The sequence below is a fragment of the Pleurodeles waltl genome, chromosome 5 (genome assembly GCF_031143425.1).
Source record: "Pleurodeles waltl isolate 20211129_DDA chromosome 5, aPleWal1.hap1.20221129, whole genome shotgun sequence".
In the NCBI taxonomy this organism is placed as follows: domain Eukaryota; kingdom Metazoa; phylum Chordata; class Amphibia; order Caudata; family Salamandridae; genus Pleurodeles; species Pleurodeles waltl.
The window spans coordinates 1,759,659,427-1,759,683,815 of NC_090444.1; the positions used below are offsets into that span (position 1 = coordinate 1,759,659,427).

The 24,389-nt window shown below is 45.6% G+C and overlaps 1 protein-coding gene across 1 annotated transcript in view; it reads right to left on the reverse strand.

The window, feature by feature from the left end:
• The window catches only part of MTMR9 (myotubularin related protein 9), a 207,379-nt gene that overhangs the window by 168,235 nt on the left and 14,755 nt on the right, over window positions 1-24,389 (reverse strand). The window contains exon 2 of the mRNA XM_069236161.1: window positions 11,486-11,594. Coding sequence (XP_069092262.1) covers window positions 11,486-11,594 — 109 coding nt within the window. The remainder of the gene's footprint in view (window positions 1-11,485; window positions 11,595-24,389) is intronic.

Consider the following 24,389-nt stretch of genomic DNA (forward strand, 5'->3'; position numbering starts at 1 on the left):
TTTGAAAGGTATTGCAGGTAAGTACATTAGGAACTTTGAATCATTTCAATTGCATGTATACTTTTCAAGTTATTGACAAATAGCTACTTTAAAAGTGGACACTTAGTGCAATTTTCACAGTTCCTGGGGGAGGTAAGTTTTTGTTAGTTTTACCAGGTAAGTAAGACACCTACAGGGTTCAGTTCTTGGTCCAAGGTAGCCCACCGTTGGGGGTTCAGAGCAACCCCAAAGTCACCACACCAGCAGCTCAGGGCCGGTCAGGTGCAGAGTTCAAAGTGGTGCCCAAAACGCCTAGGCTAGAATGGAGAGAAGGGGGTGCCCCGGTTCCGGTCTGCTTGCAGGTAAGTACCCGCGTCTTCGGAGGGCAGACCAGGGGGGTTTTGTAGGGCACCGGGGGGGACACAAGCCCACACAGAAATTTCACCCTCAGCAGCGCGGGGGCGGCCGGGTGCAGTGTAGAAACAAGCGTCGGGTTTTCAATGTTAGTCTATGAGAGATCAACGGATCTCTTCAGCGCTGCAGGCAGGCAAGGGGGGGCTTCCTCGGGGAAACCTCCACTTGGGCAAGGGAGAGGGACTCCTGGGGGTCACTTCTCCAGTGAAAGTCCGGTCCTTCCGGTCCTGGGGGCTGCGGGTGCAGGGTCTTTTCCAGGCGTCGGGACTTAGGTTTCAGAGAGTCGCGGTCAGGGGAAGCCTCGGGATTCCCTCTGCAGGCGGCGCTGTGGGGGCTCAGGGGGGACAGGTTTTGGTACTCACAGTCGTAGAGTAGTCCGGGGGTCCTCCCTGAGGTGTGGGTTCTCCACCAGCCGAGTCGGGGTCGCCGGGTGCAGTGTTGCAAGTCTCACGCTTCTTGCGGGGAGATTGCAGGGTCTTTAAAGCTGCTCCTTGAAACAAAGTTGCAGTCTTTTTGGAGCAGGTCCGCTGTCCTCGGGAGTTTCTTGTCTTTTTCGAAGCAGGGCAGTCCTCAGAGGATTCAGAGGTTGCTGGTCCCTTGGAAGGCATCGCTGGAGCAGAGTTCTTTGGAAGGCAGGAGACAGGCCGGTGAGTTTCTGGAGCCAAGGCAGTTGTCGTCTTCTGGTCTTCCTCTGCAGGGGTTTTCAGCTAGGCAGTCCTCCTTCTTGTAGTTTGCAGGAATCTAATTTTCTAGGGTTCAGGGTAGCCCTTAAATACTAAATTTAAGGGCGTGTTTAGGTCTGGGGGGTTAGTAGCCAATGGCTACTAGCCCTGAGGGTGGGTACACCCTCTTTGTGCCTCCTCCCAAGGGGAGGGGGTCACAATCCTAACCCTATTGGGGGAATCCTCCATCTGCAAGATGGAGGATTTCTAAAAGTTGGAGTCACTTCAGCTCAGGACACCTTAGGGGCTGTCCTGACTGTCCAGTGACTCCTCCTTGTTGCTTTCTTTGTTCCCTCCAGCCTTGCCGCCAAAAGTGGGGGCCGTGGCCGGAGGGGGCGGGCAACTCCACTAAGCTGGAGTGCCCTGCTGGGCTGTGACAAAGGGGTGAGCCTTTGAGGCTCACCGCCAGGTGTCACAGCTCCTGCCTGGGGGAGGTGTTAGCATCTCCACCCAGTGCAGGCTTTGTTACTGGCCTCAGAGTGACAAAGGCACTCTCCCCATGGGGCCAGCAACATGTCTCTAGTGTGGCAGGCTGCTGGAACTAGTCAGCCTACACAGACAGTCGGTTAAGTTTCAGGGGGCACCTCTAAGGTGCCCTCTGGGGTGTATTTTGCAATAAAATGTACACTGGCATCAGTGTGCATTTATTGTGCTGAGAAGTTTGATACCAAACTTCCCAGTTTTCAGTGTAGCCATTATGGTGCTGTGGAGTTCGTGTTTGACAGACTCCCAGACCATATACTCTTATGGCTACCCTGCACTTACAATGTCTAAGGTTTTGTTTAGACACTGTAGGGGTACCATGCTCATGCACTGGTACCCTCACCTATGGTATAGTGCACCCTGCCTTAGGGCTGTAAGGCCTGCTAGAGGGGTGTCTTACCTATACTGCATAGGCAGTGAGAGGCTGGCATGGCACCCTGAGGAGAGTGCCATGTCGACTTACTCGTTTTGTCCTCATTAGCACACACAAGCTGGCAAGCAGTGTGTCTGTGCTGAGTGAGAGGTCTCCAGGGTGGCATAAGACATGCTGCAGCCCTTAGAGACCTTCCTTGGCATCAGGGCCCTTGGTACTCGAAGTACCAGTTACAAGGGACTTATCTGGATGCCAGGGTCTGCCAATTGTGGATACAAAAGTACAGGTTAGGGAAAGAACACTGGTGCTGGGGCCTGGTTAGCAGGCCTCAGCACACTTTCAATTGTAAACATAGCATCAGCAAAGGCAAAAAGTCAGGGGGCAACCATGCCAAGGAGGCATTTCCTTACACAACCCCCCCCCCAAACGAAAGAGGATGAGACTAACCTTTCCCAAGAGAGTCTTCATTTTCTAAGTGGAAGAACCTGGAAAGGCCATCTACATTGGCATGGGCAGTCCCAGGTCTGTGTTCCACTATAAAGTCCATTCCCTGTAGGGAGATGGACCACCTCAACAGTTTAGGATTTTCACCTTTCATTTCCATCAGCCATTTGAGAGGTCTGTGGTCAGTTTGAACTAGGAAGTGAGTCCCAAAGAGGTATGGTCTCAGCTTCTTCAGGGACCAAACCACAGCAAAGGCCTCCCTCTCAATGGCACTCCAACGCTGCTCCCTGGGGAGTAACCTCCTGCTAATGAAAGCAACAGGCTGGTCAAGGCCATCATCATTTGTTTGGGACAAAACTGCCCCTATCCCATGTTCAGAGGCATCTGTCTGCACAATGAACTGCTTAGAATAATCTGGAGCTTTTAGAACTGGTGCTGAGCACATTGCTTGTTTCAGGGTGTCAAAGGCCTGTTGGCATTCCACAGTCCAGTTCACTTTCTTGGGCATTTTCTTGGAGGTGAGTTCAGTGAGGGCTGTCACAATGGATCCATGTCCCTTCACAAACCTCCTGTAATACCCAGTCAAGCCAAGGAATGCCCTGACTTGAGTCTGGGTTTTTGGAGCTACCCAGTCCAGAATAGTCTGGATCTTGGGTTGGAGTGGCTGAACTTGGCCTCCACCTACAAGGTGGCCCAAGTAAACCACAGTTCCCTGCCCTATCTGGCATTTGGATGCCTTGATAGAGAGGCCTGCAGATTGCAGAGCCTTCAAAACCTTCTTCAGGTGGACCAGGTGATCCTGCCAGGTGGAGCTAAAGACAGCAATATCATCAAGATAAGCTGTGCTAAAGGACTCCAAGCCAGCAAGGACTTGATTCACCAACCTTTGGAAGGTGGCAGGGGCATTCTTTAAACCAAAGGGCATAACAGTAAACTGATAATGCCCATCAGGTGTGGAGAATGCTGTTTTCTCTTTTGCTCCAGGTGCCATTTTTATTTGCCAGTACCCTGCTGTCAAGTCAAAGGTACTTAAGAATTTGGCAGCACCTAATTTATCTATGAGCTCATCAGCTCTGGGAATTGGATGAGCATCTGTCTTGGTGACAGAATTGAGCCCTCTGTAATCCACACAAAACCTCATCTCTTTCTTTCCATCTTTGGTGTGAGGTTTGGGGACTAAGACCACTGGGCTAGCCCAGGGGCTGTCAGAGCGCTCAATTACTCCCAATTCTAGCATCTTGTGGACTTCCACCTTGATGCTTTCCTTAACATGGTCAGACTGTCTAAAGATTTTGTTTTTGACAGGCATGCTGTCTCCTGTGTCCACATCATGGGCACACAGGTGTGTCTGACCAGGGGTTAAGGAGAAGAGTTCAGGAAACTGTTGTAGGACTCTCCTACAATCAGCTTGCTGTTGGTCAGAGAGGGTGTCTGAGTAGATCACTCCATCTACTGAGCCATCTTTTGGGTCTGATGACAGAAGATCAGGGAGAGGTTCACTCTCTGCCTCCTGATCCTCATCTGTTACCATCAACAGATTCACATCAGCCCTGTCATGGAAGAGCTTAAGGCGGTTCACATGGATCACCCTCTTGGGGCTCCTGCTTGTGCCCAGGTCCACCAGGTAGGTGACCTGACTCTTCCTTTCTAGCACTGGGTAAGGGCCACTCCATTTGTCCTGGAGTGCCCTGGGAGCCACAGGCTCCAGAACCCAGACTTTCTGCCCTGGTTGGAACTCAACCAGTGCAGCCTTTTGGTCATACCAAAACTTCTGGAGCGGTTGGCTGGCCTCAAGGTTTTTGGTTGCCTTTTCCATGTACTCTGCCATTCTAGAGCGAAGGCCAAGTACATAGTCCACTATGTCTTGTTTAGGCTCATGAAGAGGTCTCTCCCAGCCTTCTTTAACAAAAGCAAGTGGTCCCCTTACAGGGTGACCAAACAGAAGTTCAAAGGGTGAGAATCCTACTCCCTTCTGTGGCACCTCTCTGTAAGCAAAAAGCAGACATGGCAAGAGGACATCCCATCTCCTTTTGAGTTTTTCTGGGAGCCCCATGATCATGCCTTTTAATGTCTTGTTGAATCTCTCAACCAAGCCATTAGTTTGTGGATGGTAGGGTGTAGTGAATTTGTAAGTCACTCCACACTCATTCCACATGTGTTTTAGGTATGCTGACATGAAGTTGGTACCTCTGTCAGACACCACCTCCTTAGGGAAACCCACTCTGGTAAAGATACCAATGAGGGCCTTGGCTACTGCAGGGGCAGTAGTCGACCTAAGGGGAATAGCTTCAGGATACCTAGTAGCATGATCCACTACTACTAGGATATACATATTTCCTGAGGCTGTGGGAGGTTCCAGTGGACCAACTATGTCCACACCCACTCTTTCAAAGGGGACCCCCACCACTGGAAGTGGAATGAGGGGGGCCTTTGGGTGCCCACCTGTCTTACCACTGGATTGACAGGTGGGGCAGGAGAGGCAAAACTCCTTAACCTTCTGGGACATATTGGGCCAGTAGAAGTGGTTGACTAACCTCTCCCACGTCTTGGTTTGTCCCAAATGCCCAGCAAGGGGAATGTCATGGGCTAAGGTCAGAATAAACTCTCTGAACGACTGAGGCACTACCACTCTCCTAGTGGCACCAGGTTTGGGGTCTCTGGCCTCAGTGTACAGGAGTCCATCTTCCCAATAGACCCTATGTGTTCCATTTTTCTTGCCCTTGGACTCTTCAGCAGCTTGCTGCCTAAGGCCTTCAAGAGAGGGACAGGTTTCTTGTCCCTTACACAGCTCCTCCCTTGAGGGTCCCCCTGGGCCTAAGAGCTCAACCTGATAAGGTTCAAGCTCCAAAGGCTCAGTTCCCTCAGAGGGCAGAACTTCTTCCTGAGAAGAGAGGTTCTCTTTTTCTGACTGTGTTGCAGTTGGTTTCCCAACTGACTTTCCTTTTCTCTTGGTAGGCTGGGCCATTTTTCCAGACTCCAGCTCTACTTTTTCACCCTGTGCCTTGCATTGTGCTCTTGTTTTTACACACACCAGTTCAGGGATACCCAGCATGGCTGCATGGGTTTTTAGCTCTACCTCAGCCCATGCTGAGGACTCCAGGTCATTTCCAAGCAGACAGTCTACTGGGATGTTTGAGGAGACCACCACCTGTTTCAGGCCATTGACCCCTCCCCATTCTAAAGTTACCATTGCCATGGGATGTGCTTTAGTTTGATTGTCAGCATTGGTGACTGTATAAGGTTTTCCAGTCAGGTATTGGCCAGGGGAAACCAGTTTCTCTGTCACCATGGTGACACTGGCACCTGTATCCCTCAGGCCCTCTACACTTGTCCCATTAATAAAGAGCTGCTGCCTGTATTTTTGCATGTTAGGAGGCCAGGCAGCTAGTGTGGCTAAATCCACCCCACCCTCAGAGACTAGAGTAGCTTCAGTGTGGACCCTGATTTGCTCTGGGCACACTGTTGATCCCACTTGGAGACTAGCCATTCCAGTGTTACCTGGATTGGAGTTTGGAGTGGAATTTTTCTTGGGACAGGCCTTGTCTCCAGTTTGGTGTCCAGACTGACTACAGTTTCGACACCAGGCCTTTTTGGGATCAAAGTTTTTACCCTTGTACCCAGGATTGTTTTGTGAAGAGGCTCTGGGCCCACCCTCCTGTGCAGGTTTTTGGGGGCCTTTAGAAGACTCTTGACTATTTTTATTTTTGGTTGTCTCACCACCTTTCCCCTGGGGAGGTTTTGTGACCCCTTTCTTTTGGTCACCCCCTGTGGAAGTTTTGGACACCCTTGTCTTGACCCAATGGTCCGCCTTCTTTCCCAATTCTTGGGGAGAAATTGGTCCTAGGTCTACCAGATGCTGATGCAGTTTATCATTGAAACAATTACTTAACAGGTGTTCTTTCACAAATAAATTGTACAGCCCATCATAATTACTTACACCACTGCCTTGAATCCAACCATCTAGTGTTTTCACTGAGTAGTCTACAAAGTCAACCCAGGTCTGGCTCGAGGATTTTTGAGCCCCCCTGAATCTAATCCTATACTCCTCAGTGGAGAATCCAAAGCCCTCAATCAGGGTACCCTTCATGAGGTCATAAGATTCTGCATCTTTTCCAGAGAGTGTGAGGAGTCTATCCCTACACTTTCCTGTGAACATTTCCCAAAGGAGAGCACCCCAGTGAGATCTGTTCACTTTTCTGGTTACACAAGCCCTCTCAAAAGCTGTGAACCATTTGGTGATGTCATCACCATCTTCATATTTAGTTACAATCCCTTTAGGGATTTTCAACATGTCAGGAGAATCTCTGACCCTATTTATGTTGCTGCCACCATTGATGGGTCCTAGGCCCATCTCTTGTCTTTCCCTCTCTATGGCTAGGATCTGTCTTTCCAAAGCCAATCTTTTGGCCATCCTGGCTAACTGGATGTCCTCTTCACTGGAGTTATCCTCAGTGATTTCAGAGGTGTTGGTCTCTCCTGTGAGGGAACCAGCATCTCTGACTATTATTTTTGGAGTCAGGGTTTGAGAGACCCTGTTCTCCCTAGATAGGACTGGTAGGGGGGAATTTTCCTCCAAGTCACTATCCTCTTCCTCTGAGTTGCCACCCTCAGAGGGGTTGGCCTTTTCAAACTCTGCCAAAAGCTCCTGGAGCTGTATTTTGGTAGGTTTGGGGCCCATTGTTATTTTCTTTATTTTACAGAGTGACCTTAGCTCCCTCATCTTAAGATGGAGGTAAGGTGTGGTGTCGAGTTCCACCACAGTCACATCTGTGCTAGACATTTTGCTTCTAAAAGTTGGAATACTTTTTAAGAATCTACAACTGGTTCTAGAATCTAATTCAAACTTTTACAAACTTTTAAACTCTAAAAGAAATGCTAAACAGGATCTAACACAAGGCCCTAGCAGGTCTTTTAAGAATTTAGAAAACTTTTCAAATTGCAAAAATCAATTTCTAATGACAATTTTGGAATTTGTCGTGTGATCAGGTATTGGCTGAGTAGTCCAGCAAATGCAAAGTCTTGTACCCCACCGCTGATCCACCAATGTAGGAAGTTGGCTCTGTATGTGCTATTTCAAAGTAAGAAATAGCATGCACAGAGTCCAAGGGTTCCCCTTAGAGGTAAAATAGTGGTAAAAATAGATAATACTAATGCTCTATTTTGTGGTAGTGTGGTCGAGCAGTAGGCTTATCCAAGGAGTAGTGTTAAGCATTTGTTGTACATACACATAGACAATAAATGAGGTACACACACTCAGAGACAAATCCAGCCAATAGGTTTTGTATAGAAATATATCTTTTCTTAGTTTATTTTAAGAACCACAGGTTCAAATTTAACATGTAATATCTTGTTTGAAAGGTATTGCAGGTAAGTACATTAGGAACTTTGAATCATTTCAATTGCATGTATACTTTTCAAGTTATTGACAAATAGCTACTTTAAAAGTGGACACTTAGTGCAATTTTCACAGTTCCTGGGGGAGGTAAGTTTTTGTTAGTTTTACCAGGTAAGTAAGACACCTACAGGGTTCAGTTCTTGGTCCAAGGTAGCCCACCGTTGGGGGTTCAGAGCAACCCCAAAGTCACCACACCAGCAGCTCAGGGCCGGTCAGGTGCAGAGTTCAAAGTGGTGCCCAAAACGCCTAGGCTAGAATGGAGAGAAGGGGGTGCCCCGGTTCCGGTCTGCTTGCAGGTAAGTACCCGCGTCTTCGGAGGGCAGACCAGGGGGGTTTTGTAGGGCACCGGGGGGGACACAAGCCCACACAGAAATTTCACCCTCAGCAGCGCAGGGGCGGCGGGTGCAGTGTAGAAACAAGCGTCGGGTTTTCAATGTTAGTCTATGAGAGATCAACGGATCTCTTCAGCGCTGCAGGCAGGCAAGGGGGGGCTTCCTCGGGGAAACCTCCACTTGGGCAAGGGAGAGGGACTCCTGGGGGTCACTTCTCCAGTGAAAGTCCGGTCCTTCCGGTCCTGGGGGCTGCGGGTGCAGGGTCTTTTCCAGGCGTCGGGACTTAGGTTTCAGAGAGTCGCGGTCAGGGGAAGCCTCGGGATTCCCTCTGCAGGCGGCGCTGTGGGGGCTCAGGGGGGACAGGTTTTGGTACTCACAGTCGTAGTGTAGTCCGGGGGTCCTCCCTGAGGTGTGGGTTCTCCACCAACCGAGTCGGGGTCGCCGGGTGCAGTGTTGCAAGTCTCACGCTTCTTGCGGGGAGATTGCAGGGTCTTTAAAGCTGCTCCTTGAAACAAAGTTGCAGTCTTTTTGGAGCAGGTCCGCTGTCCTCTGGAGTTTCTTGTCTTTTTCGAAGCAGGGCAGTCCTCAGAGGATTCAGAGGTCGCTGGTCCCTTGGAAGGCATCGCTGGAGCAGAGTTCTTTGGAAGGCAGGAGACAGGCCGGTGAGTTTCTGGAGCCAAGGCAGTTGTCGTCTTCTGGTCTTCCTCTGCAGGGGTTTTCAGCTAGGCAGTCCTTCTTCTTGCAGTTTGCAGGAATCTAATTTTCTAGGGTTCAGGGTAGCCCTTAAATACTAAATTTAAGGGCGTGTTTAGGTCTGGGGGGTTAGTAGCCAATGGCTACTAGCCCTGAGGGTGGGTACACCCTCTTTGTGCCTCCTCCCAAGGGGAGGGGGTCACAATCCTAACCCTATTGGGGGAATCCTCCATCTGCAAGATGGAGGATTTCTAAAAGTTGGAGTCACTTCAGCTCAGGACACCTTAGGGGCTGTCCTGACTGGCCAGTGACGACTCCTTGTTGCTTTCTTTGTTCCCTCCAGCCTTGCCGCCAAAAGTGGGGGCCGTGGCCGGAGGGGGCGGGCAACTCCACTAAGCTGGAGTGCCCTGCTGGGCTGTGACAAAGGGGTGAGCCTTTGAGGCTCACCGCCAGGTGTCACAGCTCCTGCCTGGGGGAGGTGTTAGCATCTCCACCCAGTGCAGGCTTTGTTACTGGCCTCAGAGTGACAAAGGCACTCTCCCCATGGGGCCAGCAACATGTCTCTAGTGTGGCAGGCTGCTGGAACTAGTCAGCCTACACAGACAGTCGGTTAAGTTTCAGGGGGCACCTCTAAGGTGCCCTCTGGGGTGTATTTTGCAATAAAATGTACACTGGCATCAGTGTGCATTTATTGTGCTGAGAAGTTTGATACCAAACTTCCCAGTTTTCAGTGTAGCCATTATGGTGCTGTGGAGTTCGTGTTTGACAGACTCCCAGACCATATACTCTTATGGCTACCCTGCACTTACAATGTCTAAGGTTTTGTTTAGACACTGTAGGGGTACCATGCTCATGCACTGGTACCCTCACCTATGGTATAGTGCACCCTGCCTTAGGGCTGTAAGGCCTGCTAGAGGGGTGTCTTACCTATACTGCATAGGCAGTGAGAGGCTGGCATGGCACCCTGAGGGGAGTGCCATGTCGACTTACTCGTTTTGTCCTCACTAGCACACACAAGCTGGCAAGCAGTGTGTCTGTGCTGAGTGAGAGGTCTCCAGGGTGGCATAAGACATGCTGCAGCCCTTAGAGACCTTCCTTGGCATCAGGGCCCTTGGTACTCGAAGTACCAGTTACAAGGGACTTATCTGGATGCCAGGGTCTGCCAATTGTGGATACAAAAGTACAGGTTAGGGAAAGAACACTGGTGCTGGGGCCTGGTTAGCAGGCCTCAGCACACTTTCAATTGTAAACATAGCATCAGCAAAGGCAAAAAGTCAGGGGGCAACCATGCCAAGGAGGCATTTCCTTACAGTCATGCATTTACTTTGGTGCACTGTGAACACAACAATGTCATAATATGTAGGGCTGTCATTTGTACTCTCAAATTAAAATCGAGAAAGTAGTTTTCAGATGGGGGTGCAGTCCTCTTTCCCCAGCTTCAGCTGATCAGGGTACACTAAATAAATCACATACTTCCTGTCCAAAAGGACCCAGGGTTCCAGTTCACCACCCATTCACTCCCAGAGCCAACAAAATGAATACAGATATCTCCTTCATCTTTGCATTGTACCAAATGCTCCTCAACATGTGCCTTCGGCCACTATTGCCAATCACACTAATGTCAACAATCAGCATCTTCTGCTTCAACTGGCTTGATGACATAAATGATAAATAGCCAATACTCAAGCTAGTAAATCAATCACTACACATATCACATTTCATCACCATGGATGCTGCATAATCATCTGAAACTCTAACCAATTAAGAGAGTTGCTGGCTTTGGCCTCCCAGTCAGATCGCTGATCACAACGCTATTGCCAATCATCGAACGTTACTTGCTCTTACTCAAGTCATATCTGTGAAAACCCTCAGAGATGTGCACATCCCAACTGGCTCACTCTTCACAAAGATCTCAGCTCTAAACCGGACTTGGGTTCACAACTTGGTTTAACTTAATTCTAAGATCACAGACAACACATTTCTGGTTTCCTCACAATTATTCTAGGTTAACTAAATCAATGTTGGCTTTGTCTACATGATGCATTGCATAGAAAGCATACAGGAAAGCATACAGGCCTCAGTCACTCAACTACTGAGAAAATCATACCCGATCTCCTATGTATCAAGAGCCCAAAACTTGCTGCAACTAGTCACATTTGTATAGTAAAAACGCTTGCACCTGCTGGGCTTCTCACCACAAAATATTAATCTATGCTCTTCCTGCACCAGTGTAGAACAAGTACCAAGACACAAGCATGGATGGCAACTCAGACCTTGGCAACTATAACTACTTGAGGAAAGAAGTCAAGACATTTTTATTGCCACAACAAACTCCATAAGTCCAGCTTTCACAGCCCATTATCCAAATTCTTTCTTAAGTGCCAGGAAGTCATACATGTAGTATAAATTCAACTTTATAGAAACGTGTAACATAATATTTACAACATCATGGCATATATAAATGCCACATCAGTGTAGTGCAGGGAGATAAGGATGCACCACTCCTCTATTTCCAGATGCTTTTCAGCCAGACCCATAAGGTTTAAAAAGCTTCCAGCAAAACTTGCTGTTGATCCCCTTTGTGGTAACTGATTATTCAATTAAAGTCCCCCATGGAACATTGTTTTTACAGGAACAAGCATGTGCTTACCTCGATGGAGCTTGCGATGTTCAAGCACTCCTCCATCCCAGGTATATCCAGCTGAATAACGCGCAGGTCTTTGCATTTTACAATTATACTTCCCAGTGAGCCAACAAACCTACAAAGAAACATGCTAAATATTAAAACTACATACTTCTTGTAAGAACAGGTTTTCTGCAGAAGCAGAAATCACATCCATCAATTTCTCCAGCCCGCAGCAACTGCCACCCTCAGAACCCTACCACCCATACCATTCCACCCTCAAGTGTGTTGGGTGCAATCCACAAAACATTCCACCACACAACGTATGCCCCCATTCCCTACAGATAATTACAACAACAATATGGACAAAGAATGTTAAACAGTATGAAGTACCAAAACAATGAAGTACAAATATGGATGATGGATTCGACAAGATACAAATATTTGTTCTTACTCTTTCAACTCTCGATAGCGGCATTGAGTTACATTTTGAACAGTCCAAGCATAACTACCCTCCAAATCCATTGTGTTCCTCTTCACTGTGATGGCAGTCTTAGGTTGTGAGGACTTGGATTCTCTCTTTCTGGAGGTCCCCAAAACATAATTCTCAGCTAGTCACCCATTTTGAATTTATAAGGTTTACATCCAGTCTTAGCCCTATGCCTTAGCACAACATTTTTCTTGGTGAAGTCGCACTGTTTCACTCACTGCCAACAAACTATAGTCATCCTTACCCTCTATGAGCATCTATCCGAGTTACGTTTTTCAACAAGGAAGCCCGCCCCTTAACATAACAAAAAGATAACACCCTGTGAAGTGCTATCCTACAGCTCCACAACATTTTGTTGATTTCCTCCCTCCAGTTCAACTCACTCATCACAATCAACTGAATACTTTCACAAAACACCCGGTTGAACCGTTCGACCAAACCACCATGGTTCAATTGTGCCTGATGACATTTATCAACAAAAAGCCCTCCATCTGACATGAAATGAACAGCTAAGCATTATGCATCACTATGTCTTCTGGGCAACCCTATCTTGAAAAAACACAATACTAAAATGCTTTCACAGTCTTCTAATTAATTGTATTCACAAACCTGACCTCTGGCCACTTTCGACAATTTGTCAATTAGAACTAAGGGGAACCAGGCACTCTCATGTCTGCCTATTAAAAGATCACAGTTGCGGAAATTTGCTGGGCACCAAGGCTGTCCCCTGCGACTTATAGGTTTTATCGCTAATGGTACAAGAAAGGCAATTCTGGATATACCTCTTGATCACATAGTTCAAACCCAGCCACCAAAGAGACACTTTGTGTTCCACTTCAAGGCAGACATACCACCATGTCCCTCATGCACCAATTTGAGCAAGCTTTCTTTCAAGGGATCTGGAATCAAGAATCTGTCACTGTAGTGCACACCTTTGACTACAGTCAGTTCACCCCAAATGGATTTGTAATTGTTTAACAGGACAATCTTGTCCTTCACCTTAGACCATCCACTACACACACAATCATTACTTTTCATCAACACCACATCCTGAATACTATTCCTTCATCATCATTAATCGCATCTTGACAACAGTCATTCAAAATCGCAACCAACTATCTTGCTCACCAATTGCACTGCCACAGTCAGCCTCTTCAGCCAGAGGTAAATGGGGAAAGCACACAGTGTTTATATTTTTTACTGCCAAAGGCATCTTTCATGGAAAACTAGAATTCCTGCAAATAATATGCCTACATTAGTCAACCTTAGACGTGGCCTTGACACCACCATCGATGGAGAATTTAGCAATTAACAGTTTGTCATCTGTTGTAATCTCAAAGGTAGTGCCCCAAACATGGGTCTTAAAATGTTTATTGACCCATCAACATGCAAAAGCCTCCTTCGCAATTACACTGTATGTACTTTCTGCACCCTTGAATGTTTTCCTAACAAAGACCACAACCTTCTTTACGCTGTCGTTTTCTTGCATTAAAATGCACCCCAGGCGTTATACACTGGCATCTGTGACAATGATGGTATAGGCATTCACATCAAACAGCTTAAGCGTTTCAGAATTCACAATACAACATTTTATTTGCATACATGCTTTATCACAAGCATCGGTCCACACAAATTTAGCATCCTCCTCCAGCAACCCTCTCAATAACTTTGTCCTTTTGGAAATATGATCAACAAATTTAGCATAACATTCCTCCATGCCCACAAACCAGTGCAACTTATCTTTATTCTTAGTAGACTGTTCAATTGACTTACCAACTTCAATTTTGGCCTCACACCAGCACCTGATTATATACGCTCTCAGTAATCCCCTTGAGTCACAGCAAACTGACACTATGCAATTCCAGTCATCAACCCTGCTTTATTAAACACCAGCAATACATAACTCGACACCCGATCATGCTCATCTTGATAGTTCCTGCACATGAGAATATCATGTTGGAAATACTTTACACTGTCCATTTCTGCCAATAACTTTTGCATTGACTTCTAAAAGACAGAGACGGATCGCAGGCCAAATGGCACTCTCTTGAACCTGAATATTCCTTCTGGAGCGATAAAGGATGAGTTGCCCCTTTGAGTAATTTGGTTTTAAAGTACTCACTAGATAAGTCCAATGCTGTGAACACTCTCCCTCCTTCCAGTGGCCAACAACTCATATATGCTGGGTGGAGAGTATTGATCCTCCCATATTTCTTGATTAAGGGCTTGAAGGTGAACACATGTGAAAAGCACTTCAACACCTCATCAGGGGTAGTAAGGGCAGTATAAATGCAATTACAATATGTTAGCCGTCCCATCAGCCTTGCATGCCAGGACAATCTGACTGACCCACTCTGCTGCCTCATCTGGTTCTGAGGTACCACAATCATTCAACCAGTTCAGTTCATCTCGAAGTGCTCTTCTCATGGCCAATGTCATATTTTTCGCCTTGGACAGGTGATTTCCTCCCTTACAGTGATTTTGTGACAGAAAACATGCAAACACCCTACATGTTGTCAGAGCAAACAATCTGAAATTCGGTCTTGCACACATTCACATCAATTTTGTTACAAACAGTAAGCAGAACTTTTTCAGGATGGTTGGGGTCTGATAAAACCTAAACTTTTCTGTTCTCTTCATCCCAATAAATTCTTACTATGACTACCTTATCATACTTTGCCCCCGGTGCGGTTTAAAATAAATTTCAGTAGTAACACATCCAATCACAGGCAACTTTACCTCACAATACCCCAGTGGGTTCACCTCCACATTATCTAGCACCACAGTAGTGAGCTTTCTAAAATTTGTGTTGTCAATGAGAGTGTATGCAGAACATGAGTCAGTCCATGCGCCCAGAGCAATATTCATGACTCACATTTTGTATTTAAGGGGACTATGACGTCCACTTAAGCTATATACACAATGTTGTTTATCCTCAACCCAAAACATCAGCACTTCATCTTCCTCACAACCTACCTATTGTCTTACATGTAAAGTATTTCACTCTCACAGCAGGACAATTACTGGCTGTGGCAATATGTTTCGTGCTACCGCAACAATAACACCGCAGCTCGTTACCAACATCACCCCCCATCTGTTTAACCATCCTGGACTCAACATGAATACATCGTTTCACTACATCAAGTTCAGGAGACTTGCTCTCAGAACTCTGGATAACACTCACAGTTTCAAAGTTGCATTTGTCTCTATTCTGGCACACTTTTACTCACTCGGACATCTAGCAAGGGTTTCTTTACATTTAGTAGTTTTCCATGAATTGTTATGTTTTTATTTTTGTTCACCAATTGATCCCTTTTAATTTCTACATGCAGATTCCTAAATCTACATAGTGATGCTAATGTACTTAACACATTTACATACTGTGCCACTATTTTCCCCTGGATGTTGTCCACATGTGGAAAATCTATGGCGTTCCACCATCACGTTTATTTTTTGTTTGTAAGTATCTACTGATGACATTATAAGCTCAGCTGAAAGCATTGTCCTCCTCTTCCAAGTCCATACTGTCAGCTCCTAAACCTTCTCTTTCAGGGACAGGTAATTGTTTTAAAACATTCCTACATCAAAACCTAGATTGTGTTTTAAGAAAGATAACTTGCGCTTGTTTAAGAAAAACAGCCCTCCATTTGCTTTGAAATAAGTTTCAAATGGACCTCTTCAATTATCCCAGGACAACACAGGATCACCAGCAGGGGTGTGGAATTTATTAAAATATCTACTTGTCCATGGGGCAGGTTACTTCTTAAATCTACTTGTCCTGCAAAAACATCTATTTGTCCCTTTGGTGCTATGTATTGCGGTGACAAATTATAGCAGCAATCTCATTATGTAAGAGCGCTGATAATAGCCTCTCTGGTTATGTCAGGGCTACTACTATAGTAGGGCTTGAATACTTGCACTTTCAATCCCTACAATAGCAATTTCCTTATTTTGCCACCTTCCGTAGAGATACATACTGGGGCTGGAGGAAGCAGTAAGCAATAGTTCCAGAGCTGGAATGCCTTTGAGTCTGCAAACCTACTAACTTACATTCTTAAGGATTTTAACCAGCTCTTCTCTAATCTTTTCCCATAATGAGAAAGGTTGGATATTTACTCCTGAGAAGGGCAGAAGCAGAAGTTCTTCCAGGTTTGGAGGGGGAGAAAAAAAAAAAGAAGAAAAAAAAGAAAAAAAAAAACAAAAAAAAGGAGGTTGGAGGGAAAGAGAACTTGTAAACGCTCAATAGATTTTCACATGAACTTACTTCTGTAAGTTCTTGTGAATTCATGAAAGCCACTAATTCAAAGACATAGACCATGGGTGTACTTTAGTGACATTCTTTAAGAACTGGATCCCTAATTAGGTCTGGCATTAACAGACATTTTGTCCCAGATTCAAGAAAAGTGGTGCTTTACATCGCAAAGCGCCACTTTTCTTGCAACTCCCTAACGCTACTATTTAAGATACAGCGCACCATGGCGGAATTAGGTACAATAGTGTCAAACTTTTTATGCTGTCGTGGCGCTTTACAAAACTTCTGACGCTAGTGGAGCAAATTGCAAGGAGGCCTATTGATTCCAAAGGGTGCGTTCTTTTGGAGCCTGCTTTAAGAAGGCGTTAAAAATGACACCAAAAATGGCACAATCTTGTAGACTTCACTTGCGCCGTTTTTGCGGGCCTCCTTGAGCCAGAACACCCCTTTGCATACATTATGCATGGCGCATGCATAATGTGGCAGAAATGGTCACAAAGTGGCGCTGTGCATGCATTGTGCCACGTTGTAGATATGGTGCAGCGTTTTTGGCAAACTAATGCCACATTAACGCTGCTCGTGCCAGGCATAAATGACGCTAATGTGGCCTTAGATGGCGCAAGGCCATCCTTAAACTTGGGCCTTTGTTTTTAATAAACATCTATTTCTCTATCTATTGGCTGGTTTTACTGTGAGTGATTGCGTTCTGCTCTTCCACGAGAAGCATATTGGCACACAAAGTAGTTTTGTGCAATGCCAGGAACCACTGTGGCAATCAGTGTCGTAATGAAACTGGAGGGGGCTCCCCTACAAAGAATATGGAGGGCCCCTCCCTCCAGACTAACTCAGGGCAGGTGCTGTGCTGAGGGGGCTGCGGTGCGTTTGTTACGCCACTAGTGGCAATGTGTGCTTTTTGAGACCAAAAACTTTTTTTTTTTCTTTTTGCCAGTGTTTGTTACAATTGTATGGGCCTGGCAGCTCCCACAACAATAAAGTGTTACAAAAGCTATTTCAAAACAAGGCACGCATTGACAAAACTAAAAGACTCACACAATTTTTTTCCCGATTGGTTGGCTTTGCCAGTGCTTGTTTACTTTTATGCTTCTAATAATCTTGTTGAAAATGGTTACACTGACTTTCCATTCGGAATATTTTTTGGAAATATTAGCACGCATCAACACATTTTACTACATGACGCTTCAAAGAAATAGCATCTTTCATAGAAGCGTTTTTTTCCTACTTGCATTTTTTTCGGGACATTGAATTTTGAAAGCAAAAAAACACTCTTGCTTACAAGCTGCTGAAAACATTTACATCTAATCAGAGAGCATTCTGGAAGCATTATACTTAGCCTAATACTGTTAAACTTTTAAAACAAGTGTGTACACTTTTTTTTGTAACTGTAGCCACTGCCAGTAGTGCAGTGTGACCTTAAAATGTTTATTTACAGCGCTCACCCTAATAATGAAGGCTTTTAAATAATGAACCATAAATGCAAGTTCGAACAGCATTAACTATTGGAAACACATATTACCTCACCTGCAGACAATTCCCTTCTATGTAAACTGGCAGCCAAAGTGTTTGTGCTGCAGGGGTTGTCCCAAGGACAAAATAAACAAGAAAACTTGTTGCCCTTGACCCCAAACAATATGTCCCGGGCATCGGGCGATAAGAATTCTATGTTAGGACCGGAGGCTCCGATTATGCTTTCTCTTTCTTTTACTGTTCCAAACAGCAGCCAATCATATAACAATAAACAAAAACTTCAATACCCATGATACTCAGAGTAATGTCACATGGTCCAATAGTATCTCAGGACCTATACCCATAAAAGCCATGACCTCGACAGTAATTTCCTCTTTCTTTGCTGCTCCGCAGCAGATAAGTACTTTTCAAATTTTCCTTACAATCTTTATATCAGCATTGATGTTGATTGTGTGATTCTCTTTAGCGCGTTCAGCGTGCGTGCCTATATTTACTCGCACCGTTTGGCCGAGTTTATTTTCTGTGGAGCGGGAGCGGACTACGCGCTAATCCCGTAGTCCGTTTTCCACTTCGGCCATCGCATCGTGTTGCGCGTTTTACTTTCAGGGAAGAGCCGACTCGGTTCTGCGACACAACGGTGCTTGCTGCCTCTTGCCTGTGGCCAATATTGTGCTCCCCAGACCTCTACAGCATTGCTTAGGGTCATATAAATCCAATAGGCACAGCCTAGAGTGCTTTTTCTTATCCAGGCTGCTCCCTCCACATCTTGCATAGAAACATTTTAAGTTTAGCCTGGCAGGGGTTTTTTGCACTCCCCCTTTGGCCTCCTGAATATATATTAATTTATATTAATTTTAATTTTATATTTTTTACAGAGAAAATTACTCTTATTTCAGGAGAATGGCTCAATGGCAGGGCGAAGAATCAGGATATTATCCTGAAGATAATTTTGACCAGCTAGAAATGAATCTGATCGACACCCTTGACACTAGGGTACAGCAATCTGTTAATGATGCCCTAGTGAAGGCGTGAGGTCCTTTTTCAGGTCAGTTACTTGATTACGCTCGTAATCAAGGTTGGATGCTGGGACTCCCAGCCCCTTCTGATCATCCTAAACCCAAGACAAGGGGAAACAGAGTGCTTCCACAACCCCGACTGAGCAGGCTGATGCCTTTGAGAAATTATACCGCAAAAGAACCGGCGTACACAACTATAGCAATAAAACGGATGCTGATACCCCTTCATCCTCTAATAACAACGCCTCTTCTGACTCAGATGACCCAGATGTGCCAGGGCCCAGCAAAAAATCCAAAAGACATTCGTCTCCTCCCAAGGTTTTGGATTTTAACCCCACTGAGATTGTTCGCCCGAGGGCGTCTAATTGGGTTCCTCCGCCTGAGGTGGCCACTTCAGTGCAATCCCATTTGCGTAAAAGTTTTGCCAAAGAGGTTCGCACTCATCTCCGAGCCGAATGTCCCAGACCTGATTTAGATGGGAAAGTGGTTGACACACCTGAAGTGGATCCCACTATGGTGACGTTAATGAAAAAAAATTCTAAGGACCCAAAAAGGGTTTAGACAGAGCTTGGCGTAATTGCCAAGATAAACTTCTGGACATGTCTGGCCCACTCACTAAAATCCTTGAGTTAGCCTTCCACTCTAAGGCATCTGGTATGGCGGTAGACACTGATATCCTTATTGGATGGGCACAGAGAGCAGTTTGCCAGCTTGGCAATACTAACTGTGCTATTTCTACTGAGGGCAGATGGACTTTTTTGATGCGCATTGACCCTAAACTCTATCATTTGTCTACTTCGGAAGCAGGTCCTACGGCGGATGGCATGTTACTTGGAGCACCTTTCGTTGAGGAACTATCAAGATTGTTCTCTACCTATTCTTCCCTTGACAAAGCCCAGATGTCCCTCAAAAAGGTCTTGAAGCATGGCCTTTTTCTCAGGGCCAGTCGTTACGGAGGGCGTATGCCCGGCCGAGGAGCCTTCATGAGACTCAAGTTTACTATCCCAGAGGTAGAGGAGGCTGGTATGGAGAGCCTGCGGAGACCACCTTCTACCCCACCCGTTCTCGTGGCGGGCGTGCCAGATTCCGCAGGGGTCCCAGACGGGGACAACAAGGTGCAATCCAGGATGCAGGATATTCTGGTAAGTGTTATTCCCTCTTCTCAAGTGACTTTGTGGGCAGGGCCAGTTCATTCCTTCACAATTGGAAACTGATTTCTGGGGACCCTGGGGTTCTTAAAACAGTGAATGGTTTCAGACTGGAGTTTTTCAGTACCCCAAAGCAATTTCAGCCTCCCGCTCCAATTTATTTTTCCCTAGAAGATCTGTCCATTATGGATCAAGAAGTCCAATCTCTGCTGGACTTCGTCCCCTCATCCAAGGGGTTTCATCAGCCCTATTTAACTTGTGGGCAAGAAAGGGGGAGGTCACCGCCTGTTTTTAAATCTCAAAGAGTTCAATGGCTGGATTTTATACAGACACTTCAAAATGGAAGGGATTCACATGTTGAGGGACATTGGAAGGAGATTGGATGGTTTGTCTAGATCTGAAGGACGCTTACCTTTCAATTTCGATTTTAGCACCTCACAGGCGGTTCCTGCAGTTTCTGTGGAGGGGTTATTGTATAGAGTTCAAAGCTCTTCCATTCGGCCTGTTGTCTGCCCCTTGGTGCTTCACAAAGCTGTTGAGACCAGTAGTAGAGTCGCTTCGTGCCAAAGGGGTTCAGTTGCTAATCTATCTGGACGATATCTTGCTGATGGCTCAGGACCCTCAGACTATCCGGAGTCATTTGTCTAGGACTATTCAGCTGTTGCAGGATCTGGGGTTTATCATCAATGTGCAGAAGTCATTATTGAATCCTTCTAAGTTGATAGATTTTATGGGTTTTCAGATGGATTCAGTGCGAGCCCAACTCATTCTTCCCTCTCCCAAGATTTGCAATATCAAACGGGAGTTGAGGTCAGCTTTGGCAAACCAGACAGTGTCATTGAGGGCCATTGCGAGGATAGTGGGGCTTCTGTCCTCTTCAATTCAAGGCATTTTTCCAGCTCCCCTTCATTACCAGGCTCTTCAGAGGTTAAAAATTCAACATCTGCACAAGGGCCTTTCCTACTCAGAACAGATTCCCTTAACTGAGGTCAAAAATCCTTTGGTGGTTGAACCATATGGATGCCTGGAACGGCAGAGCCATATTGGGTTCTCTCCCGGACGTAGTAATAGAATCAGATGCTAGCCAGTGGGGCTGGGGAGCACGTTGTGATCCGATTACAACGGGAGGTCGCTGGTGTCAGGCGGAGATGAGTCTTCACATCAATTGTCTGGATTTATTAGCGGGTTCCTTTGCCATAAAAAGAGTCTCTCTCCCCTCAAGGGGGATTGTTGTATCTTATTGAGGATGGACAACATATCGGCAGTGAGATATGTCAACAAGCTGGGGGGGAACTCAGTCAAAAATGTTGGCGGAGATAGCAAAGGAATTTTGGCATTACTGCCTTCTTCACCGATTGAGTGTCACGGCAGCGTATCTCCCGGGGGCTCAAAACACAATTGTGGACTGGAATTCCAGATATTTGAGGGACACCAGCAATTGGAGATTGAATCAGAATCTCTTTCACTAGATTAGCCTGGAACGGGGTCCTTGCGACATAGAGCTTTTTGCCTCACGTCTCAATTTCCATATTCCGACTTTCTTCAGCTGGCGTCCAGATCCGATGGCACTGGTGACAGATGCCTTCCTTCAGGATTGGAGACAATTTTGGGGATATGTTTTTCCACCATTTGTGATGATTCCCAGGGTGTTAGCACATGTGAGAAGACAGAAAGTAGAGATTGTGCTTCTAACCCCTCTTTGGAGGGCTCAACCTTGGTTCCCTATAGATCTACAGTTAGCTTTCTCTCCTTTTCTTCTCATTCTGCCTCGTCGGAATCCGCTGATGAGTCCGGAGGGCCTTCAACATCCCTTGGTTCTGTCGAACCAACTTCGGTTGATGTTTTGGACGGTTTCAGGGCGAGATGGAGTTCCCCAGGCATTTCACAACAAGCTGCAGATTTCATTAAACAAGCCTGGTCTTCAGGCACGCATAAGCAGTATGCTTCAGCCTGGCGGAGATGGGCCAGTTGGTGTGATAGATGGTGTATCGATCCCATGGGGTCGGATGTTGACATGACTGTGAACTTTCTAGCAGAACTTGTGAGTTCCGGTCTTGCCGATCGTACCGTGAATAAGTTTAGGTCAGCTATTTCTGCAGGTCATTCTCAGGTAGAAGGCAAACCAGTAGGGGAGCATCCTCTTATCTGTAAGGTGATGAAAGGGATTTGTATGACGTCTCCTCCTCAATCTAGATATACTTCCCTTTGGGAAGGTGATGTAATTTTAAAATTTTTGGATGAATGGCTTTCCAACCGTTATCTGTCTAGGAAACAAATTTCAGCAAAATTAACCATGTTACTTTGCCTTACTTCTTGTAAGTGTGTTTCGGACGTTAGAGCTTTAGACTTAGCGGGCAGAACCTATTCACTGGACGGAGTTACATTTAATATCACCAGAAGAACAAAGACCAATAGATTTCCTGATAATCAACATTTGTGTGTTGTTCAATGTTTGAAGGATTATGAAGTTGCTACTGTTGACATTAGATAAGATGTTAAAGGTCAATTGTTAATTTCTTTGTAAAAACCTTTTGAACCGGTTTCCGCTGCCACTTTGGCTAGATGGATGAGGTGGTTGATGAACGAAGCTGGTATAGCCACCTCTAAATATGGTGCTCATTCAGCTAGAGGGGCTATGGCGTCCAAGACCTTTGCACTAGGTTCTCGGCTGGAGGACATTAGGAGAGCAGTAGATTGGTCTTCAGAATCTACCTTTTGAAAATTCTATCACAAACTAGTAGTTGATGTGGTGACTGTGGTGGTTGATCAGCTTTAAACAAGCATAATCTGAGCCTCCGGTCCTGACATAGAATAAAACATTTTCTAGCTTATGCGTCAAGAATTTTCAATTCTATTAAGGACACGGAGGCGAGGATTATCCCACCCTTATTCCAGTATACAACAATGGGGTTTTATTTAATATAATTGATGTCATTCAATGGATATGTTGATATGTATGTTTTTCCCCGCCCCGGAATATAATGATAATATAATGATTTTGAGTGGATATTTTATCCAGCAAAGATGTTACTTGCAATTCTTTATCTTTTTTTAGGAGCGGATCAGAAGACTCCGTGATTCTTGGATTGTTCATCTTTTGTGCTGATGAAAGACTTGTTCTCGAGCTTCCTATTCCGGAGGACCCTGTTGAAGTTGTAGTTGCTTCTGGTTGCTGATGGAGCTGAGACCTGTTGTTGGACTCCAGAGGTTTTTTTTCCTTGAACTGTTACTCTGTAAGGAGTTTTGTTTCCTTTCGCGTTTGGTTATTATCTGACTGTTTCAAAGAAAGAGGAAGTGACTGTCGAGGTCATGGCTTTTATGGGTATAGGTCCTGAGATACTTTTGGACCATGTGACATTTCTCTGAGTATCATGGGTATTGAAGTTTTTGTTTACTGTTATATGATTGGCTGCTGTTTGGAACAGTAAAAGAAAGAGAAAGCATAATCCTCGCCTCCGTGTCCTTAATAGAATTGAAAATTCTTGCAGCGTAAGCTAGAACTTTTTTTATTCCACATCCCTGCACCAGTAGACAGAAGAAATGCCAAAGGAGGTACCACAGACTCCATATTTGATTCGAGTATCCATAAAAACCAAAATCAACACAAATGAGGTAGTCACTGTCGTCACTTGAGGGTTAGAGTTGCTGTGGCACCTTAACTCTGAATCTGTTAATGCAAGTTACAGGAGAAGCACAAATAAATTTAAAATGTCACCATGTGCTATGCACTTGCACACTAAATATGCTGTAAACTGGGTTTCCTGCAAATGGTGCTCTACGGCAAAAGCATTTACATGTAGTAATGCTGGTTACTGCTTCAAAATGTGCCGTTACAAGAAACGGGATTAATTAGAGAGAAATGCATTGGGCAGTGTTTCTCGCTATGGCACACTGGGTTACACAGCAGTACTGTGGTAATAAAGATTTTAGATATTAGAGGTTGCTGCACAACACAAGGGTGAGTGTTATGCCACACAGACTGTGCACAAGTTGTCATCAGAGCAGTAGCCAATGTTGAGGGGACACCTGTCTGGATGAAATATTAGGGTGACATAAGCACCAGGTACCGTAAATTCGCAGCAAGCCTTTACCTGTGGCGTTCCTGGCACATTACTTACAAAGTCCTTTAAGCGTGATGTGTAGGCCTCTGTGATGCAGTAACTTCTTCAACAATAGAATATATCAAAGTCAATTCCTCTCAACATACATGAGTGTCTCTGACAGATAAGGTGAGCGTGATGGTTGGACGAGAAACTCTTCATAAAATAACAACGCAGGTATTTTTAACGTGGTAACCTAGAGGTCTGGCCAAGTGATGGGAAATCGCACTTGTTGCACCTGGTAAGGGTTCATTTTCTTCGTAATACAGAGAGTTACTACTCTGCGGTGAAGGTCATTGAAAACCTGTTCAACACTTGCTGCAAAAACTCTGGCACCAAAATAGCATGCTGAAAAAATGGACATTGAAGTGGACCTACTGCAAACCCTAGTGAACTGAATAGTTTCAATTGATAATATATTTAACAGGTTATTTCAAAAG